Genomic DNA, 21,417 nt, shown 5'->3' with positions numbered 1-21,417 from the left:
ATGCTAGCCCCCATCTTGGGTTTGGGGACTGATTGTATAATTCATTGTGCCTTTTCCCCACTACTGGGCCGTGGTCTGCTAATCATAATAATCAGGAATGGTAAAAGAGAAAGAAATACAAGAAGTAGAAGGAGATTAGTAGTGAGAGAGGAAGGAAAAAATGAGGGGAGCTGAGGTGTGTAATGGTTGATAGGATGTAAGGAGATTTCAGTCAATGATGACTTTGGATTTAGGAGCAAGGCCCGGCTCATTCAGAGGAGTAGGTTTAATGGTATGGGTTCTTCTCGGATTAATGTATTTGCTTGTTTGTTTTACCTTTCTTCCTAGAGAGCAGAGATTATCCATCATCTGGCTGATCTGTTGACGGACCAGCGTGATGAGATCCTGTTAGCCAACAAGAAAGACTTGGAGGAGGCAGAGGGTAAGGACCACACAATTTGGAGTCAGTGTTATGGAGGGTTTGGTTTTGGTTTTTGTTCTTTGTTTTACTAATAATTCTTACAGTGTAGTCTGCCTAAAGACAAGATTGTTATATGGGGCACCTGGGTGACTCAGTTGGCTAAGCGTCTGTCTTTAGCTCAGGTCATGATCTCATGGTTCGTGGATTTGAGCCCCACATCAAGCTCTGCGCTGTGTGGAGCCTGCTAGGGATTCTCTCTCTTACTCTTTCTCTGCCCCTACCCTCCTCATGCTCTCTCTCTCTCTCTCTCTTAATAAATAAATAAAAAACTTCTGGAATATAAAAAAAAAAAGATTGTTATAGAAGAAATCTTATATTATGCATCATTTTTATTAAAGGCAGCTTGCTAGTATTCAAATTATGCATACCATCTCCAGCTCCTTTCCCAGATACTCTGGTACAGCCCTCCAAAGGAGCTTTTTCTGTACCCACAGATCATGAGCCATGGATACTATTGCAGTTTCAGGACAAAAAAGAAAAATACTGAGGACTATTTTAGACATTTCACTAATACCAGCCACCACCTACTAAGTAAGGCCTTTCTGTGTGAAGAAATCTTTGATGATAATCTTATACAGTTCTTTAAAGTAAAAGAATTAAGACCCACTGAGGTTAAAGCTGTTGCTCAAGGTCACACAATTAGTTATTGGCCGAAGTCTGACTTCTGACCTCAGTTCTGTCTCTCTGGAAATTCGTAAGGACGCACAGTGGCTTACGAACAAAGTCCTGGCTGTACATGAGCATGGTGGTCCCCTTTGACTTGCTAAGCCCTTTTCAGGAAATTTATCATAAACTATTTCAAGAAGAGAAAACTGCTCTGTGTGTAAAGATTCTTGGAGCAGGGTTATTTATCACACTGAAAACTGGAAACAACCTCAGTGTTTAACAACATAGGTCTGGTTAAATGTGTTAAGCTGTGTCAACTCAGTGGAGTATGTAGTAGTAATTACAATAGTTTTGGCAACGTGGAAAGCAAATATGCATTGTGAGGTGGAAAACTAGAATGTAACATTTAACATGCACTGTGTTTGAAACTTGATATTAACACATAGGGAAAAGTGAAGAAAACGGATTGATATAATTGGTTGGTAAAATGATGATTCAGCTTTTTTCTTAATACAAGATAGGTTCCTCCTTTCCTAAGTAGAAAACTTTGTATTATTTTATCTTGGTGGGTGTGACTATAAAAAAGAAAGAAATTTTTCATCATCTCATTTCAACATTAACCATAGTAATGATTTGTGATATGTGATTCCACACAATTTTCCCTGGTACATATACATGTGTATATATGAATATGTGTGTGTGTGTGTGCAGAGAGAATCACACCATGCAAACAGTTGTATTTAAATTTAAAGAAAATTCTGGGGGCGCCTGTGTGGCTCAGTCGGTTGGGCGGCTGACTTCGGCTCAGGTCATGATCTCGCGGTCCGTGAGTTCAAGCCCCGCGTCAGGCTCTATGCTGACAGCTCAGAGCCTGCAGTCTGTTTCAGATTCTGTGTCTCCCTCTCTCTGACCCTCCCCCGTTCATACTTTGTCTCTCTCTGTCTCAAAAATAAACGTTAAAAAAAAAAAAAAAAAGAAAATTCTGAATATGAACTTACCATTATTAGGGGCACCTTGGTGGCTCCGTTGGTTAAGCATCCAACTCTTAATCTCAGCTCATGTCTTGATCTCAGGGTCATGAGTTTAAGCCCCATGTTGGGCTTTACACTGGCCAACAGTGTACACAGTGTACACTTCAGTACACTGAAGCCTACTTAAAAAAAGAAGAAAAAGTGAACTTACTATAATTCTATTTAAGTTTTATTTCAAAAGGAAACATCTTTATTGCTTCTGATTATAAAAATAAGGCAATCATTATAAAAAATTAAAATAATGCAGAAAGAGATCATCACTGTTCTTGATGGCTTCCAGACATCTCCACATGCATATATGCAATATTTGATAAATAGGATATTATCATACATGCTCTTTTGTAGTTTATCTTCTTCAAAAACTATATCCTGGACAGCTTTCCATATCAGTACATATAGATACTTCTAATAACTGCCTGGTAGTTCATTGTCTAAATGCTTAAGCAGAATTTGATTTTATTATGTAAATACTGTGACAAATATCCTCTTTACATGCAAGTTTGCTCATGCGAATGACAAATTTCTGGAATTGAATTTTCTGGCACAGAGGGTATTGGTGTACATACCTTTACATGTGAAATATACTACCAAAAGCCCCCTAGAAAAACTAAGTGGCATGTCATTGTCTTCTCAAGACCCGCTAAATTCGTGTCTGTTCCTAACACAGTGCCGTGTGTTCGGTAAAGCAGCTGCAGCCTGTCCAGAGCCACTCCTTTATCATGTGTTCCTCACACCTCTTCAGGGAGACTCGCAGCTCCTCTGCTGAAACGTTTGAGCCTCTCCACATCTAAATTGAACAGCCTGGCCATCGGTCTACGGCAGATCGCAGCCTCCTCACAGGACAGCGTGGGGCGTGTTTTGCGTCGAACCCGAATTGCCAAAAACTTGGAGCTAGAACAAGTGACTGTCCCAATTGGAGTCCTGCTGGTCATCTTTGAGTCTCGCCCAGACTGTCTACCCCAGGTATGTGCCTGCCATTGGGGTAGGGAAAGAATATATTTTCAGGACCCAAAATCTTCCAAAGATGGTTTTCTTTTTTTCTTTTTTTGGTGAGAAGTTCTTATCTTTTTTTCTCCCCCAGAGATAAGTTTTTGAGACTTCTCAGGTGGTTCTTAAAGTAATTTATGTTATTGATTCTTCTAGTGATTCTAAAGTAGGTATTCATATGTCCATTTTACAGTTGAAGAAACTGAAGCTTATAGAAGTTACTATTCCTGTCACACTTATAACAGATGCATCTTCCCTAGCACAGTGCAGGAGCACATTTCTGTATGTCTTCGCTCACTGGGGCACTGTGTTCCCTGACCACAGAACCCCTGCTAGCTTACTGCAAGGTCATTCATCTTGTAGCTGGTTTTACCCATGTGAAAAAGACCCCTTTGTTCTCACTGTCACAGATGGCCTCCTGTAGGTAAATCTCTCAGGAAAAAGAACTTCCAGTAGTTAATGAAAACTAGAATGCAACCCTCTTTAAGGAATTTGACATATTACAGGCTAATGTTGAGAAATCATGTGTTTAAAAGATTTTTTCCAAGAAGCCATGCCTTGATACAGGGTGGCATTTGAGGGTTGTCCCACTGGTTACCCTAAATACTTTAAAATTTGGGGACAATTTTCCCACCAGACTGACCAGTAGGATGATACCAGCTTTTTCTTTTCACTAGCCTCAAAATCTCAAAGAGAATATCTATTTAAAAACATAAAACAGGGGTGCCTGGCCAGCTCAGTCAGTAGAGTGTGCAACTCTTGATCTCGGGGTTGTGGGTTCAAGCCCCATGTTGGGCACGGAGCCTACTTAAAATAAGTAAATATCTAAAGAAAAACAAAACAAAAATAGCACCTCTTTGCCATAGGGCACAGGGTGAGCACAGGAGCCTGAAATGCTTTGTGGTAAATATTCCCTGACATGACCTAAAACCAGATTGTTCACCCCATACCACGGGGTCTGTCCTCAGCCCCTGGTGGGTGCTGGCACACTGCCCCCTCTGGCCACACACCTGTTTGCAGAAATACCAAGTGAAAACTGTAGAACCCGAATCTGCTAGTAGGAAGGAGTACGTGATGTTTTTTTGCTGCCTTTCATCCGTACTAACGAATACTTCACGTGGAGAAAGGTTTCTTCTCTAGCCAACTACAGCTCATGTTCCTTACCTGGGATCTTAACTCTGGATGGCATCACAGAATCCATGAATTATAAAAAATTGTATGCAGTTCTGTGTGCTAGTGCATTTATATAGAGAAGATTTACATTACTTTTTATAAGGGGTCCATGAGCAACAAAACCAATAAAGGATTAAGAGCCACTAATTGAGATTAACATGCTCAGGCAAGGTTTTTTAGTAAAGTTCCTTTTATTACATTATAAAAATGGGAAGATTTTCATTCATCCCAAGAACATTCAGAAAGTTAAACTTCAGGGGACTCCTGGGTGGTTCTGTCAGCTAAGCATCCTAGACCCTTGGTTTCGCCTCAGGTCATGATCTCGCAGCTCGCGAGTTCGAGCCCCACATTGGGCTCCATGCTGACAGTGCAGAACCTGCTTGGGATTCTCTCTCTCCCTCTCTTTCTGCCTTTCCCCCACGTGTGAGTGCATGTGTGCTTTCCCTCTCTCTCTCTCTCAAAATAAATATATAAACTTTAAAAAAAAAGTTAAGCTTTAGGCCTTAGATGATCAGGTCAGAATCATTAACTCTTTGCTTTAAGAGGGTAACTAACCCTCCTCCTGGGTGGTCTGCTTTTTCACTGGAGTATTTCTGCAAACAGGTGTGTGCCCAGAGAGGCCATGTGCCAGCACCAGCCAGGGGCTGAGGACAGATCCCGTGGTATGGGAGTCCTTGGTGAACAAGCTGGTTTTAGGTCATGTCAGGGAGTATTCACTGCAAAGCATTTCAGGATCCTGTGCTCACCCTGTGCTCCCTGCTTGTGCTCCTTTCCCAGAAATCTCCACCACAGCTTGTCCAGGGTCTGACGGGTCTCTAGTCTGCTCCAGGTTCTCAGCACCAACATTTAGAGCTCTCAGAATAGTTACAGGGCCAGAGGAAGATGTGGCCAGAGAGGCCACCCAGCCTCAGCCAGAGGCAGCTAAGCTCCCTGTCCTCCACCAGGGCCCAAGTGGGGAGGGGGCCATGTGACGCTGACCACTTAGGTTACTTTGCTAATGGTGCTAAGGAAGCTGTATAGTTTAGTTCCTGAGATTGGGTGCTTTGGCTGTGGAGTCAAGACTTCTGGCCCTGCCAGTTATAAGCTATGAGACTTTGGGGAGTCACCAACTTCTCTGGGCTTCAGTGTCCTTATCTGTAAAGCAGGAGATAAAACAAGTATTTAATTCACTGGAATATCATGAAGTTTGAACAGATTAGGCCTTATAAGGGCCCAATGACAGTCCTTATAAAAGTGCTCAGCAAACACTGTTACTATATTATATAATAATCACTATAGTATATAAAGTGCTCGGTGAATGCTGTTACTATTACTGCGTTTCTCTTTGGTTCACTGCTCTCTCCCCTTTGATCTGCAGGTGGCAGCCTTGGCTATAGCAAGTGGTAATGGCTTATTACTCAAAGGAGGGAAGGAGGCCACACACAGCAACCGGATTCTTCATCTTTTGGCCCAAGAGGCCCTCTCAATCCATGGAGTCAAGGAGGCCATACAGCTGGTAGGTCCCTGGGAATGAGCCACATCAGACCCAGAGGAGTTGAGTTTGGCGTTTGTGTGTTTGAAGCAAAGCTTACTTAGGTCATGTAAGGCCAAGCCATTTTTATAGGCAAGCTTGACTGGAACAGGGGCTTCCTGGTCCACATGGGTCTTCAGTGGCTTAGTGATTTAGGGCAAGTCAGATGAGACAGATTTTATGAAAGTTTGTCATAAACCATCGTGCAGCATGTAAGAATGAGGTCATGCTATTATCATTATTGTTATTATGCTTATTATTTTAACCACTGTCTCACTCTCCTCAGTCATCAGGTGGTGTTTTTGAACTAGACAGTAGTAGATACAGCTTACTGAAAACTTGCTGTGGGCAAGGCAATTCCCATCCGTTGTCTCATTTAGTCTTCACATAAACCATAACAGGAATGTGCCATCAGAATGAGGGGGAAAAACAGGCTCAGTGGTGAAAGTAACTCACCTAAAATTACGCAGTCTGTTGTAAAGTTTACATTTGAACCTGGGCTAATTCCAGATCCTTCTCTTTCTCCATCAAGGCCTACTTACTCTGACATTCCAGGATTCTGCTGGTTGCTGGGGCAGTGTCTATAAACCCACTGCATTACGTGCCCCCTAACAGGAATTGGGTTTTTTTGGGGTTTTTTTTGTTTTTTTTATGTCACCACAGGGGGTGGAAAGGGCACAGATTTTAGGGATTCAGATCCCAGCTCTACCACATCCTACCTTAATCAGATGGGTTTCCTCCCATCCCCACCCCTCTTCTTATTGATGTATAACATCCATACAGTAAAGTATACAAATCTTACCTGAAAAACTCTGTGACTTTATCCAAATATCCCTGTACACACATAACGTAGCCACCAGCCATACCCAACTGTGGAACACTTCTAGCACCCCAGAAGGCTCCCTTGTGCCCTTCCTGATCAGTATGCCCTACCACCACCAAGTAGCCCCTTATTTACTTCTTTCACATTCACCTTTTGCTTATTCTTGAACTTCATTATAAATGGAATCATACAAAATACACTCTTCCGTGTTATGTTTCTTTTGTGTATCTTCGTGTCTGTGAGAACCATCCATATTATTACATCCAGCAGTAGTTTTCTTTTTATCACCATGTGGTATTCCATGTATGTGTGTATACTGCAGTTATCCTTTCTTTTGTTGGCTAACTTTTGGGTTGTTTCTAGTTTTGGGTTATGCAGAAAAAAATTTTCCAAACATTCTCATACGTATGTATTTGTGTTTCTCCTGTAAATAACATGACCATATGGGTAAATTAAAAATCAAGAGGAAGAGAAAAGGTCATCATCATCTCAGTGTCCTGAAACCAGGGCTTCACCCCAGGGGAGAGCTTGTCAGCAGCTCCCCGTGGAGAACCAGGACTCCTTAGCAAGACCCAGCCGGTCCTGAAGGCTGTGGTTGGAGAAGCCACAGGGCAGGCACCTCCGTTGTGATCCTCCTGGCCAGCCATAATCTGTAGCTCCTCTGACTTCCAGAGGTAGCACTTGGTACCTTGGTACCATTTTGAAAATTATCTGCCCTGAGTTGCGGTGCGTTGTGTCCTAGTCGTATCTTTCCTGCTAGACTCTGAGCTCTTAGACAGCTGGGATATGTCCTCCTGTTTTGTAACGCAGAGCACAGCACCTAATGTGTAGTGTTTGGTTAAGTATTTGGTAGATGATATCAGGACTCTTATTTTTGGAATAAGTTTTCACAGCACCTGATTTAGTTCTCTCGAGGTACAGACTTTTATCCGTAAAAGGGGTGCTGCTACTTTGTATTTCATGAGGTCAGATGTCATTTTTCTGTTTTTATTCTTTACCTCTTCAGGTGAATACCAGAGAAGAAGTGGAAGATCTTTGTCGCCTAGATAAAATGATAGATCTGATTATTCCACGTGGCTCTTCCCAGCTGGTCAGAGATATCCAGAAAGCTGCTAAGGGGATCCCGGTGATGGGACACAGTGAGGGGATCTGCCACATGTATGTGGATTCAGAGGCCAGCGTCGATAAAGCCACCAGACTGGGTGAGCTAGATGGGGCCTCTGCTGTGTGCAGGCAGAATATTTAGCAGATCCTCTGTGACTTGGGAGCATGTTAATAGAAACAATTATTTGTCTTCCTTCTTTCAGTCCGAGACTCTAAATGTGAATATCCAGCTGCCTGTAATGCTTTGGAGACTCTGTTAATTCACCGAGATCTGCTGAGAACACCATTATTTGACCAGATCATTGACATGCTGAGAGTGGAACAGGTACAAGTCCACAGCACTCCTGTGTCCCTTCCTGTCTTCCATTTTGAGATTTAGAAGCCTGTGGGTAGCTGCCTTACCATTTAAGGCAATTTAAGAAGCAATACTTTTGAGCATCTGCTGTGTACGGAGTTCTGTGCTAAGTACACAGAGAGAAGTAAAACCTATCCCTGCCTTCTCACAGTCTAGTAGATAGAAGAAACCCATGCTCACATAGCTGTATTACAAAGTGGAATGTGGTAAGTGCTAAGAGAGGTCAAAGATAAGACATCACATGGCAGCCCACTAAAAGGACTGTTTCTGGAACCATTTATTCAGGCGGCATAGTTTAAAGTTTATGTTTCTGAACACGCATTTCTGTTGGATTTGGTTTGAAAAGATTGCGCAGAAAAGTTTTCAAACCAGAAATTTATATGTGTCCACCTTGCCACTAGGGCCTTTAATTAACCAATATTAATGTACTTAATACAGTGGTATTTGGGAGTCCACAATTTGTATGATGTTCTCTCTGGAATATTTTATTACCATTCCATTGAGGTTATAAAAACCAGTGCCAGTAAGTTTCACTCAAGTGTATGTTCCATCTTAAGTTCCTAATTGCACAAAAAAAAAAAAAAAAAAAAAAAAAAAAAAATGATGCTCTCCAGGCAAAAATGCATAGTCTTAAGTTTTCTGGCAGAACACATTGTAAGCTTTAATATCTGATGCCATGGCACCCTTTCAGAATTATGTAAATAAACACAGTATCTGGATAAAGTGGCTGCTGGCCTTGGTTGCCTTGACCCTGAGTGTGTGTCGCTTCCCTTTCATCCTTTAGCTGGAAAAGAAGGCTCTAGTCAGCTTGTAAATGGACATGGTCCCTGTGAGAACCTGAAAGGATTGTTTTGAAAATGAAAATACACCACAAATTAAAATGGGGTCAGATCACATGATCACTCATGTTTGGAGCCTTACTTGACATTACTGGCACCTATGTATGCCAAATACCACACTGGACTGGGCTGGACTAGACAGGAGGAAACTCTCCTTTAGCCAGGAATAAACCCCTCCGGTCCTGATTCAGACACAAACCTATGATATTCTTAGTCATTCAAGTCAAGATTGCCATGAAATTCCTCAGATCAACATCAGTCAATGTGTGTACTTCATCTTTGTGTTGCAGGAGGTAAACCAGCAGGGTGACTTGCCCAGAGTGAGGGCTCAGGGATGGGTTTCCTGTCCACGAAAAAGGTGGTTGGACCCTAGGCCTGGAGAAAGTGGGGTTGCAGGTAGAAGGGCCTCAGGAGCAACAAGAACAGGACATACTCTGCTTGTTGTAACTTGAGCAAAGGCAAAAGCTTGGTCCCAAAGAACCAAGCCATGGGAGGTCTCAGAGAGTGAAGCCTAAGTGGGATCAGACTTATGACTGGGGCCTTCAGTGACCAGCCTCCAGTTCTTAAATTCCTCCAGCCAGGAGCAGGATGGTGCTGAGCTGAGCCTAGAGCTGGGGCCTGACTGACAAAGTTGGAAATCTGACAGGTAACCATGGTTTGAGGCAGTTGGTTACCAAGTGCCCTTTTCCTCTGAAGCACACTTAGGACTTATCCAGAGAGAAGGGAGTAGAAATATATACAGGCCATCTCCTCCTTTCCATGTGAGTCCAGGACTACGTGTCCCGTATGCAGGGAATGGGATTTTTATAGCCAAGTGTTCATTTTAGTAAGATGCCAGCAGTCAAGGCTTATGTCAGTAGCCTGTTAAATGCCTTGCACATTCTTAACATTCAAAGGCTTCCTGCTTAAATCCCTGCTCCAGTTTTACTCAAGGCCCATTGCTGGCAAGTGGCCAGTCAGCATTTTTGAAAGCAGAGCATCCTGGAGGGTGGTGGGCGGCTCCTAAAAGGAAGTCGAAGGCTGGTTTCGTTGTCCAGGCCACGGCAGCCACGGGCTCCTCCCCTGCAGGCTCATCTGGCTGTTTGATTCTAGACGAAGAAGAGTGAACTGACTGACTGCTCTTGGGTTTATATTGTTACCCCTCGACTTCCTCTGTTCCAGGTGAAAATTCACGCGGGCCCCAAGTTCGCCTCCTATCTGACCTTCAGCCCCTCTGAAGTTAAGTCCCTCCGAACTGAGTATGGGGACCTGGAATTGTGCATTGAAGTGGTGGACAGCGTCCAGGAGGCCATCGACCACATCCACAAGTACGGCAGCTCGCACACAGATGTCATCGTCACGGAGAATGGTCAGTGTGCGTGTGCACACGTGCTTCAAGTGTGCAGCACCTGCTTTTTCTGCTTTGGTCTCCGTGGGGTCCAGCTCCTCTCAGCCCTTCTGGCTGCAGGAAAGCATAGTCTGAATACACTAATGATAATACCTGGCGTTGGTTGGATTCACGGGTCTGCTGCGTGCTCTCACATCTGCCACATTATATTGTCACAGCAGCCCCAGGGGAGGAGGTGGGGAAGAGATGGTTAGCTCCACTCTGAAGATGACTCCCTCTGTGTCACAGGTATTACCTTTGAACTTCTACAGCAGTCTTTCCGGGTTATGGGAATAAACCCATTTACAGCTGAGGAAACCTAGGCTCCGGAGGTTAAGGGCAGAGCAGCTCACCACACTCATTCATTCCACAGATAAGTACTGAGAGATACACGTAGGTATCAGGCACTGGAGGCCCAGCAGTAAAGGCAGCCAGTGGTAAATGGCCTCCTCAGAGGATCTACAGACGGTTTATTGGGGAATCACAACACCACCGGTTTGAATAGCTGACGTTTACTGAGCACTTACATGTGCTAGGCTCTGGGATGAGTGCTTTGTGGATGGCAAGTCATTTTATCCTCTATACAACCCTATGAGCTAGGTAATATTGCCAGTCTGCATTTTTCTCTGGCACAGAGAGCTTCAGAAACCTGCCCAAGGTCACCCAGCTATTGAGTGTGGAATTGGAATTCAGACTTAGGCATTCTCACACTGGAGCCTATAAATAATATAGTCAGGCCATTGCAGCATCAAGGGTATGTCTACAGGGGGAGATCTGGACTCCAACCCAGTCTTTCCCAGGCAGCTACTCTTTCCATAACAGGGACTGATGAAGCTGGTTAACCTTCTTCTCTTTAGATTTTTTACAAGTCTGCGTGTTTAATGTGTGGAGAAGCTCTTCAGGGGCCTGGGCCCAGCCCCGATCAGTCACCAGTGCATGACTGGAAGGAGGGATGTTCTCCATGGATCACCTTAACTCGGTTTCTTCTCTTTATGCTGCAGAGAAAACAGCAGAGTTCTTCCTCCAGCACGTAGATAGTGCCTGTGTATTCTGGAATGCCAGCACTCGCTTCTCTGATGGCTACCGCTTTGGACTGGGTAAGAAAGATTATGGTCAGGAGAGAAAGGAGACCCTTTGTGAATCACTATGTGGTACAAAGAGCATAGTGAGGGTGGAGGAGACACCTCTGCAGTCACAGTCACATGCTTGATCAAGATGATAGGGACAGAATTGTGGGAGGGAGGTTGATGAGAAAGAATAGTAACAACAATGAGCCAGGAGAAGTCCTGTCTGTAAGCATTTTGCATGCTAAGAAGGTAGGTACTTGTCTTTTCTTTTTCATAGTTCTTTGAGATTTAGAGAAGTGAAGTAACTTGCCCAAAGTCACCCAGCTGTCTTTTAGACCCAAACTTGTACAAGTCCAAAGCCTGGGTTGCTCCCACTACTGTATGGCAGACCACAGCATGTCCACATGCACAGGTTGTGACAGGTGTACATGCCAAGGTCCCTCAAGAGCACTGCTGTGGCAGACTTATTGCTTCAAAGAGATGTAGCCAGGTTGCCTGAGAGTGAGGAGTTCTCCATGAGGACAGGACATAAGAAGGGTTAATACGTATGCTGGGCATCAGAAATAAACAGGTGAGCCCAGAGGTGCAAGGGTGACTTCTAAAACAGACCTCTGAAATAAAAAGCTTCAGAAAGACACCCTCTCCCCTTCTGTTTAGAAATAAAACCTCCAGGGGCACCTGGCTGGCTTAGTCAGTGGAGCATGCGACCCTTGATTTCCGGGTTGGCAGTTCAAGCCCCACATTGGTATAGAGGTTACTTAAAAATAAAATCTTAAAAAAAAATTTTTTTTTAATAAAAAGAAAGAAAATCTCTATTCCCCAGTGTAAGGATTTTTCAGTCTCTGGTTTTCAGGGGTGCCATTATACAGAGCTCCAGTAAGGCATTTATGACACATCTGAGTATTATTTCAACACTAAAAATAAAACATTTTAATCTTTCTGAACTCTTAAATAGATGATCTGCCTAGAGAAGTACTTTTCATTGAATTACAGAAGGTAGTTAAAGAGAATTTTACTCAGTTATTCTTAATCATTAGACCCTTTATCGTTAGTTGCCTGTTTCTGTTATGTTGGGCTTGTGATTTAATTATATCAGTTGCACTGATTTTTGTATTCCATGTTATTGGAAGAAGAAATAGCAGCATACTTTCAAGGACTGAGGTGCCCAAGTTTCAACTGAAAGCCCACGATAGCAGAGAGCAAAAGTCCATTGTCTTTCCATCACCTACATAGAGCAAACACTCAAACGCTGGTTGAGTTAAATTCTTATGAAGCACGTTGATAACAGTGACAGGCGATGTTTATTGAGCATTTACATATTCCTTGCACTGTGCTAAGTATATCACATGCATTGTCTCACTTAGTTCTACATGACAGATTCTATTATTTTCCTCATTTTCCAAGTGAATTGAAGCACGAGAAACAGGCAACATGCCCGACGTCATGAGGTCTCTACACTATTAAAGCAGAATTTGAATCCAGTGGTCACATGGTCCATGCCAGCCACCACCCCCCAAACACATCCCCACTCAGGTGTCTCTGCCCCTGCTGGTCTCTGCCTGCACCACCTCTCCACCTGCCCCTCCCCTGCCCATCTCTTTGTCACTGTTCAGCTTTCGGAGGCTCTCCCTAACCACTCCACCTGTGTGAAGGCCACCCTGCCCACACGGTCTGTCACAGCACCCTTCCCTGCACTCTCATCACCACATGAAATTATTTGCTGAACTGTTCTTTGGCTGCCTTGCCCACAAAAGTATAAGCTCCATGAAAACACCACCTCACGTCATTTATTCACCACTGCCTCCCCCAGGCCCACCATGGTGCCTTGTACATAGTACTTGCTCAGTAAAGTTGTGACACACAAGGGAACCCTGCCTCCACTGTGTACCATGCAGAACGCCCACCGAGACTCAGGAAGACCATTAATGCCCGAAATCTAGGCCTAGAGCAAGAGAGAAGGAAAATGAGCAGTCCCCTCTTAGGTATTCAGTAACTGTCAAATGAGTACATGTGCTAAGAATTCTGGGGGATACTGAGAACATGTCCCTTACATTCTGGAACTTAAAGTTTGGGGGAAATGTTCTTCATCTTTATACTGGACATTGTTGTATACCTCAAAAAATGCCCAAATGTCAAATTGTGATACATAGTCCAGACCCTAAGCAGATATCAGAGCCAGCACTCCTAGTCTTGTCAAAATGCATTTGGGATAAAAGTGCACAAAAGAGGCCCACACAGTGTGTTTCATTAGGAGGGGACTCCATTGTGATTCATAGTAACCAGAGAGCACATTGACAGGGACCATGGAACTCAGGCGGGTCTGGGGAGGATGGAGTGGGCAGGGCGAGAGGGTGCCAGGTCGGGAGAAGAGAGCTGTGGGTCTGGTGGACGGACAGGAAGCGGAGGCTGGGGAAGCCGCAGCCTCATCCGTGCTTTTTCTCAGGAGCTGAAGTGGGCATCAGTACGTCACGGATCCACGCACGGGGACCAGTAGGATTGGAGGGACTGCTCACTACAAAGTGGCTACTGCGGGGGCAGGACCACGTGGTCTCCGATTTCTCTGAGCACGGAAGTTTGAAATATCTTCACGAGAACCTCCCTGTGCCTCAGAGAAACACCAACTGAGAAGAGCTGGGAAGGATTCAAGAGGTCTTCACAGTTAAGATGGTCTTAAGCATCTCGTCGTGTCCTGGATGAGCCAGGTGCCATCTCCCACTTCCTAGAAGGGTCTGCCTCTGGGAAAGTGTACCACTAAGCTTTTGGGCTCAGTGTGACAACACCGCTCTTGGCTAACGCGCGTATTCCAATTCACCCTTCTCTACGTTAGAAAATAACCACCGTGGACGGGGACTTTGCTTCTCACAGTCCAGTTCCCTGCAAGGATAGAAGCAGAAAGGTGCAGCTTCCCCCCATAAAAAGCAATGGAAAATCATGGCCACTTTTACCTTTTTATCGCCTCAATGAGGTAATGTCTCCCCTGGCGTTTGGTTGGTGCTAGAGCCCATCACACCTAATATGTCTTTCCACATTTCATTTCTTCACGCTTACAGTCAGTTTCAGAAAGGAAAGATTTGGAATTTAGAAGAGGGGCAGCTCTCCTTTTTGGCATTCTCATCAGAAACAGTTGCAAAAATGGACTGAATCATTTCCACCAGGAAGATTGACTTTTTGTATTTATTGTGGAGTAAATCTACGGAAGCATTCCAGATGCTCACCCCTGTCCGGACCCAGAGGACCCAGCGTTACCCAGAATGCAGTTGGAACCTGGAGCTGCGAGTCCCAGGAAGAAGTATCTATAGCAATCATGCTTGAAATTTTTATATGAATTACTTTGTCTCCTGCCCTTTCCCTCCAAAACAAAAATTAAAGGGTTATTTTAATACTTTGGATTCCTCCCCCTTTTTGAGAAATAAAGTTCTTATGAAAAGCCTGTGTGCATGGTTAACGTTCTCGTCCTTACTTGTTGCCCTCTTCTTTCTTTGCCCTCCCCGTGGTCCTCATACCCCACTGTTATGCACTGGCTCTTCTCTGGAAGTTGGTTGGGGAGAGTCCATCTGCTACATGTGTCAATGGAGGCGGTACAGGCAGATCTCAGGACGGACCCAGACTGAGAGAGGGGAAGGAAAACAGGAGATGGAGCCCAGGAGCATAAGGACTGAAAACGGGAAGGACTGAAGAGCGGCTACGTACGGCACAGATGTGCTGCCATTGTGCCAAGGTCCACACAGCGTCCACTTGGCCACAGCCCCAGCCGACATCTTAGTTCACTTTGGATGACCCTCCCTCCCTCCATCTAGCTCCTGTTTTATTAGGGTCCCTGGTGCCTGATAGTCTGCAGTTGAAAGCTTTCTTGTCTCGTGGGGGTCCTCCCAAAGAAATACGCACTCACTTCTATGCTTCTTATCCTCTGAGGATGTCTTATGAGCACGGGAATTACAGTGTCGTGTGGAACATGTTCCCAGACTCGTTCCAAACTCTACTTCACATCCAGACCCTTAGATGGTCTGGCAAGCCACCCTGCCTGCCCTGCCCTCTGAATGGGGAATTCTGGCATAGCTTGCCTGAAAAGGCAATAAACAAAGTCCTGCTTAACTGTACGGCAAATACCACAATCAGCTCCCATCCAGACAACAAATACCCCTGGAGTCAAAAATAGAAAGTGACCCAAGAAGGCCAGGGCCCTTGGGGAAGACTCCACTGAGGAGGCAGGCCTGGATCTGGGCCCTGCGCAAGATGAGTCACAGGAGTAAGGAGTGGGCAGGGCATTCAGGCAGGGGACTGGTGCAGGCAGAAGTCCAGAGCTAGGGATGGAACACAAGTCTGGAGCAGCGAATACGCTGACGTGGGGCAGAAGTTCGTGCGGTGTACAGAAAGGTGTTCTGTCCCAGACTGCTGAGACGGGTATAATCCCGAGGGGACTGCCCTTCTTAGGGCAGGGCATGGGAATGGGGTTTGGGCTGGAAAACACTGGTAAAGCCCAGTCATCCAACAAGGCCATTTCCCCTGTGGAGCAACCTCAGGCTTGGTCTTTTTCTACAGAGGCCATGAGCAGACTGCAGTCTCCCATTTTCAACCCAAAGTGAAGAGATCGCCAAAGGAGGATTGGGAGGCAGCCAGAGCCTCACAAGTACCCCCATCTAGGCAGTCTTCAGTACTTACTTGTTTGGCTTTTATTCTGAAATCCCTCCTGTGGGCCTTCCCTTTTCCTGGCCAGCAACTCCTGACAACAAACAGGCTGTTGAAACAACCAGTTCTGAAGCTCCCACCTCCCCCACCAATGGGGAAAAAAAAGCCCTCTGGGATAACAAATGTTCTTCAAGCCAAGTTTACTTGAGTTTAGGGTTTCTGTTACAGCCAAAAGTATGTCAGTGATACAGTATATACATAGATTATGTGGCATTTAGAAAAGTATTTAGATGGAGAGAAAGGTGGGCAGCCAAGGACTAGATTATAGTAAGTGTTATTTGTCTGCTGTGTATCCCTTATTTTGTGGAATCATCTCCTGCATTTTGCAGTAATCCCACTCAGTCTCTGTGATTCAGGGGAGGTTAATGCTGATCTGCCCCTCCCCCCCCCCCCAACCTCACTATTTTTAGTGGCAGTCACATGGTTCTGATAAGTCAGAGTACTGTTTCCCTGCTTATACTGATTGCTTCAGGACTGGGCATATGATGATTTAAACTTGGCCAAATGGCATGCTAGTAAGACTAAATTTTTACTGCACTTATTAGGAAAAACAAATTGTCCTCATCCTTCCATGTAGAGGAAAGTATCCAACACAGGAAAGGGAACCAGGGGATAAATAGAGACTTTGCCCACCTGGTTTCATCAGTGCCTGAAATCCACCACGGGACTCAATGATTTCCTTTTCTTTTGCTCAAGCTAGTTTGAATTGGGTTGAGTTTGAGTTTGAGTTCTATCCCTTTATCTTAGAAGACTCTGGATAAATATCCCTGTGTTCAGGGGCGCCCGGGTGGCTCAGTCAGTTAAGCTTCAACTCTTGATTTTTGTATCAAGTCATGGTCTCGCAGGTTCGTGGGATCGAGCCCCATGTTGGGCTCTGTGCTGACAGCTCAGAGCCTGCTTGGGGTTCTCTCCCTCTCTCTGCCCGCCCCCTCTCAAAAGTAAATAAACACTTTAAGAATATATATATACCTGTGTTCAAATCCCTGCTTTGCCACTTATTAAACAAGTGACTTTGGACAAGCTACTTAGGTTCTGGGAGCCTCGGTTTTCTGGGACTATAACACCTCCTATGTCATAGGTGGTAGTGTAAGTATTTGGCACAGTATGGACACTTAGCAAGCGCTCAATAGGCGCGAGTTGATCACCTGTGATTTTTTGGGGGTGCCCGGCTATGGGCTTGGCTCTGTACTCCACAAGAAACCAGAATTTTCTCATGTTACTCATAAAGCAGTTTTCAGAAGCCAGACTTTCCCATCCCCGCTTTCTCTGGTCACTAGAAGCCCAGCTTGCCCTCCACGTGAGTAAGGAGGAACAACACTGAGCCTGAGATCAAACCTTTTAGTATGTAGAGCACATGGGCAGATGCTGCTGAGAACAGTGTGAGCAACAGAGACCTGATTTGGGGTCTGGGAAAGAGAAGGTGAATGTCATGCTCTGCCTGAAAGAAGAGGTGGTTCTTGTTTGTCCGAGAGGAGCAGGGGGTGAGAGCAAAGCAAGGGACCATGGGTCTCTAGACACTTAACACGTGAGTGCTGCAGTACAAAGTAGAATATGTGCAGCGTGTGTGCTTCTGAACTCGAAATCCATTCCCAGATCTCCAAGCAAACACGAAGATTTTGCATATTCAGATGAATCCTCTGGCAATCTTGCCTAAGACTTTAATCAGGTCTCTTTTTTGACTTGGGGCAGTTGTTGATAGGATTACTACTCAGTTCTGTCTCTCAAATGTACCTGGAACAGACATTTCTGGGTAGTATTTTGGGCCCTGTGTGGATAGTGCCCACGAGGCAGCAACTGTGGGAGTGTTTTCAGGTACAAGTACCTCAGTTCAAACTAGTTTAACAAAAGAAAGTGTATTTATTGGGTTATATGACTGAGGAAGTCGACACGTAGTTCAGATAGGATTTGATCAGGGTTTGGCTCTGTTTTTCTATAGATCTCTATAAGTCAGTGGTTCTCACACTTGAGAATCTCAGAATCACCTGCAGTGTTATTAGAATAGATCACTGATTCAGTAGGTCGGGGGTAAGGGCTGAGAATTTGCATGTCTAATAAATTTCCAGCTCCTGCTGCCACCACCAATCCAAGAACCACACCTTGAGAACCACAGTTCCAGACATCTGCCAGCAGCAAGCTGGCTGTGTTGTGGGTTGCGGGATTGGGAGGTGGGAGGGGGCATCAAATAAAACTACAATCCAACAAAAGTCCTAAGCTCCACTCTTATTAAACTGGCCTGAATCCATCACTGTAGTAAATGTAGGAATTGAGTTGCATTGTCACAGGAAATCCAAACAACTGGGACTCGAACTTGATAGTTCATTTTTTGTCTCATGTAAGAAGTCTGGAGGTAGGCCTCCCAGGGCTGAGGCTGAGGTGAAGTCTCCGTGATGTCATCAGGCACTCGGGCTCCTTTTGGTTTCTGCTCTTCCATCCTAGGGCAAGGCCCTCTTGCACATGATAGTGGTATCCCTACACTTGGTACTGTGTTCCAGATAGGAGGAAGGAGGAGGAACCTCAGGCAAAGGAGTATGTGCCAGCTGCCTCATCTAAGTGACTTTCCAGGAAGACCCATCCAATTGCTTGTCCAGAACTGGTTCATGACACCCCTCCTCACTTCTACAAGGGATCTGGGAAGTGACTTTTTTACCTGGCCATATTGTAGCACCAAGAAGTAAGAGTCTATTGATAAGGAAGAAGGGAAATTAGGTAGGGGAGGAACATTATCCTGATTCAGGGAACTGGAAGGGAGATCCATTCACCTAAACAACATGGCTGATAGGGAGGAACTGTTTCATGCAGCCATGTGGGCAACTCTAGCTGTAGGGGAGGTTGGGAAATACAGCTTTACAATTGAGCACACTCCTACCTGAACAAAAATCAGGATCCTCTTCACAAGGAAGAGAAAATGGTAACCATTGGGTAAGCTACTAGCACTGTTTGTCACAATTACCTTAAACCCCCTCTAAGGAGTGGATTTTTCTAGAAGCCTCCTTTGTTTCCTTGAGCTCATTGATGAGTTTTGTAAATCACATTTTGTGGTAGGATGTGGGAAAGCCTAATTGCTCTGTAGGAGATGGAGAAAGGGCGAAATTCCTGGGCACTCCTGGAGAGTAGCAAGGGAGTTAAGACTTGCCCCAGGCAGAGAGTACAGACTGAGGATCTGCAGGAGATTAGACTAGAGAGAGCTAGACCACCAAAGTATTAAAAAAGCCATCTGTTTGTAAACTGATGGCTCCATGGGGGTAATTCTCTTGGAGGTTCTCAAATTTTAGAGAAAGGCAACAGTAACAGGAGTCCACTTATTCCACAGAAGTAGTCCAGTGACATATTGGAAAGAACTTGCATTTGGGAGTCCTACTGACCTGCATTGTCACCTATAAATTGTGTGAACTTAGCGGAGTTACTTTTATCAAAATGGCCTTCAGTTTCCTTATTTGGAACAAGTAGAGGACTAACACCTACCTGTCAGGAGAGATTCCGGCAATGGATTGAACACACCGCTCAGGGAAGAGGCTCCATCAACATTATCCACAAAATTAGCAATAGGGCCCTTCCTGGTGTATCTGTCTTTGTATTCCACAGTAGCCCAGCTGGGACCAATGCCTATAGGTGCTCCCTGACCACCCAGTGAAACAGACTACTTTGGCAGAATTATGGAAGGGAGGGAGGGTGCTCTCTGAGACCCTTGGACCATTAGGGTCTTGGTATGAGAGTGGCAGCCTAAAATGATCATACATCTTTGCTGACCCCAACTCACTTCTGAACAACTGAGGAGTGCCATCATTCTCATCTAGTCATGAACGTGAACATGCTCTTGGGGTCTATTGGAGTGGAAGGTGTGTTACATGTTACAGTGTCTTTTCTGCTAGTGCTTCTGCCAAAAGTCAAGGAACAACTTTATAACTGCTCTTGCTGGTAGAACTCCCTCTTTAGTGAGAATGATATTTAAAACATCACTGAATACTCACCGAGCACCTATTATGTGCCATGTGCTGAGAATAGGAGACACTCCTTCTGTCCAATGGTTCAAAGCTTAAGCTGTCTAGGGAATTGCTGCCCTACCCCAAGATAGCTCTTCTCCTTAACTCCAAGTGTTTATCACCTATTTGACTCCCGTTCCTAGGAGAACTCTTTGGCTAATAGGAAGGCACTAAACTAGACAGACCCACTCCAGGCTGGAAGGGAGGACTGTGCACTGCCATCTCAGAAGAAAAGCAATTCACTCTTTTTTCCGTCTAGCCCTAAGATCCCTCTAACACTAGAGGGCAGTCTGGCCCCATGGACCTAAGGAGGTCTGCCCTATACCCCACTGCCATCCTCAAATGATTCACCTGGAGATGAAGTGCTGGCACAGTAAAATAACTTCCAGAAACCAATTTACCTAAAAGGTAAGAACGCAGGCTGTTTTTCAGGTAAGAGACAGAACAGGGTTTGGGCCTTGATTCTACCACCTTCTAGCTGTTTGACCTGGGGTAAGTGTCTTAACTTCTCAGAACTTTAATAATGCTTACCCATAAATGGGTTTTGTGAGATTATATGTAAAACACTCAGCACAGTGTCCAACCTATGGTAAACCTTCAATAACTGTTAGCTGTTATATTTATTTTGTTCTAAGGAATATCTTTCTCTTAATTCTGGATACTCCTCTTTTATTTAAAGTCCATACATCTCTTCCTAGGAAATGTGGTTGGGGACCCGCTAAGGAAATAGCTATTGTGTATCAGCACTATAGTAGGAGCCTTGCATACGATGTCACACAATGTGAATGAAGGAATTGTTATCCCTAGTTTACAGGTACAGAAACCGAGGATAAGAGAGGTTGAGTAAATTGCCCAAGGTCACACAGTGAGGAAGTAGTAGAACCTAGATTAGAACCCAGGCAGCTGGGCTTCAGAGCTCTTCCCCATCACAGCGGGCTGTAGCAGTAGTAGTTTCTTGTACCTTAACCCAAGGTAAGTAGTAAGGCTGAAGAAGGGGGTTACCATGGCTACTAACTAGACCCCTTTTCAAGTAATCAGATCCTAGGTCTGCTCCAGTTTTGCAAGAGGAGATGCTTGTCTGGAAACTCTCCGCAGCACCTGCCCCTGGAGGGAGCTGGCTGCACCTGAATTATTTAGAGAGTCTCTAGACATTTGATATAATGAGCAGGTGTGGATGCTTCTCTGCCTTTCCCTGACATGCCTTTACTTATCCCTTTTCCCTCCACATACTTGCCTATGAGGAAAAGGAACTATCAGCCTTCTCTACAATGTGTACGTCTCTCTCCTCCCCAAAATTGTGGACCGTTTCCCTTGCAAATTTCAAAATCATGTTGATTTGAGTGGAAATTGGTGTAACTAAGACCCTAACTAGTAAATGGATAAATTGTCTTTTTCTATTGATATACAGTATCTTTTCCCCTATCCTAAGC

The 21,417-nt window shown here is 44.8% G+C and overlaps 1 protein-coding gene across 4 annotated transcripts in view; it reads left to right on the top strand.

Annotated features, from left to right (window-relative positions):
- The window catches only part of ALDH18A1 (aldehyde dehydrogenase 18 family member A1), a 41,608-nt gene extending 26,857 nt beyond the window's left edge, over nt 1-14,751 (top strand). For all 4 annotated transcript variants that reach the window (XM_042908525.1, XM_042908522.1, XM_042908526.1 and 1 more), the window contains exons 11-18: nt 328-421; nt 2,840-3,060; nt 5,615-5,752; nt 7,597-7,792; nt 7,898-8,019; nt 10,050-10,236; nt 11,256-11,351; nt 13,765-14,751. In XM_042908525.1, coding sequence (XP_042764459.1) covers nt 328-421; nt 2,840-3,060; nt 5,615-5,752; nt 7,597-7,792; nt 7,898-8,019; nt 10,050-10,236; nt 11,256-11,351; nt 13,765-13,946 — 1,236 coding nt within the window. In that variant the 3' untranslated portion in view covers nt 13,947-14,751. The remainder of the gene's footprint in view (nt 1-327; nt 422-2,839; nt 3,061-5,614; nt 5,753-7,596; nt 7,793-7,897; nt 8,020-10,049; nt 10,237-11,255; nt 11,352-13,764) is intronic.
- Nucleotides 14,752-21,417: the final 6,666 nt, after the last annotated feature.

Source organism: Panthera leo, chromosome D2 (assembly GCF_018350215.1).
Source record: "Panthera leo isolate Ple1 chromosome D2, P.leo_Ple1_pat1.1, whole genome shotgun sequence".
In the NCBI taxonomy this organism is placed as follows: Eukaryota; Metazoa; Chordata; class Mammalia; order Carnivora; family Felidae; genus Panthera; species Panthera leo.
The sequence above is the reverse complement of the archived record's forward strand: the minus strand, read 5'-3'. Positions and strand labels throughout refer to the sequence as shown.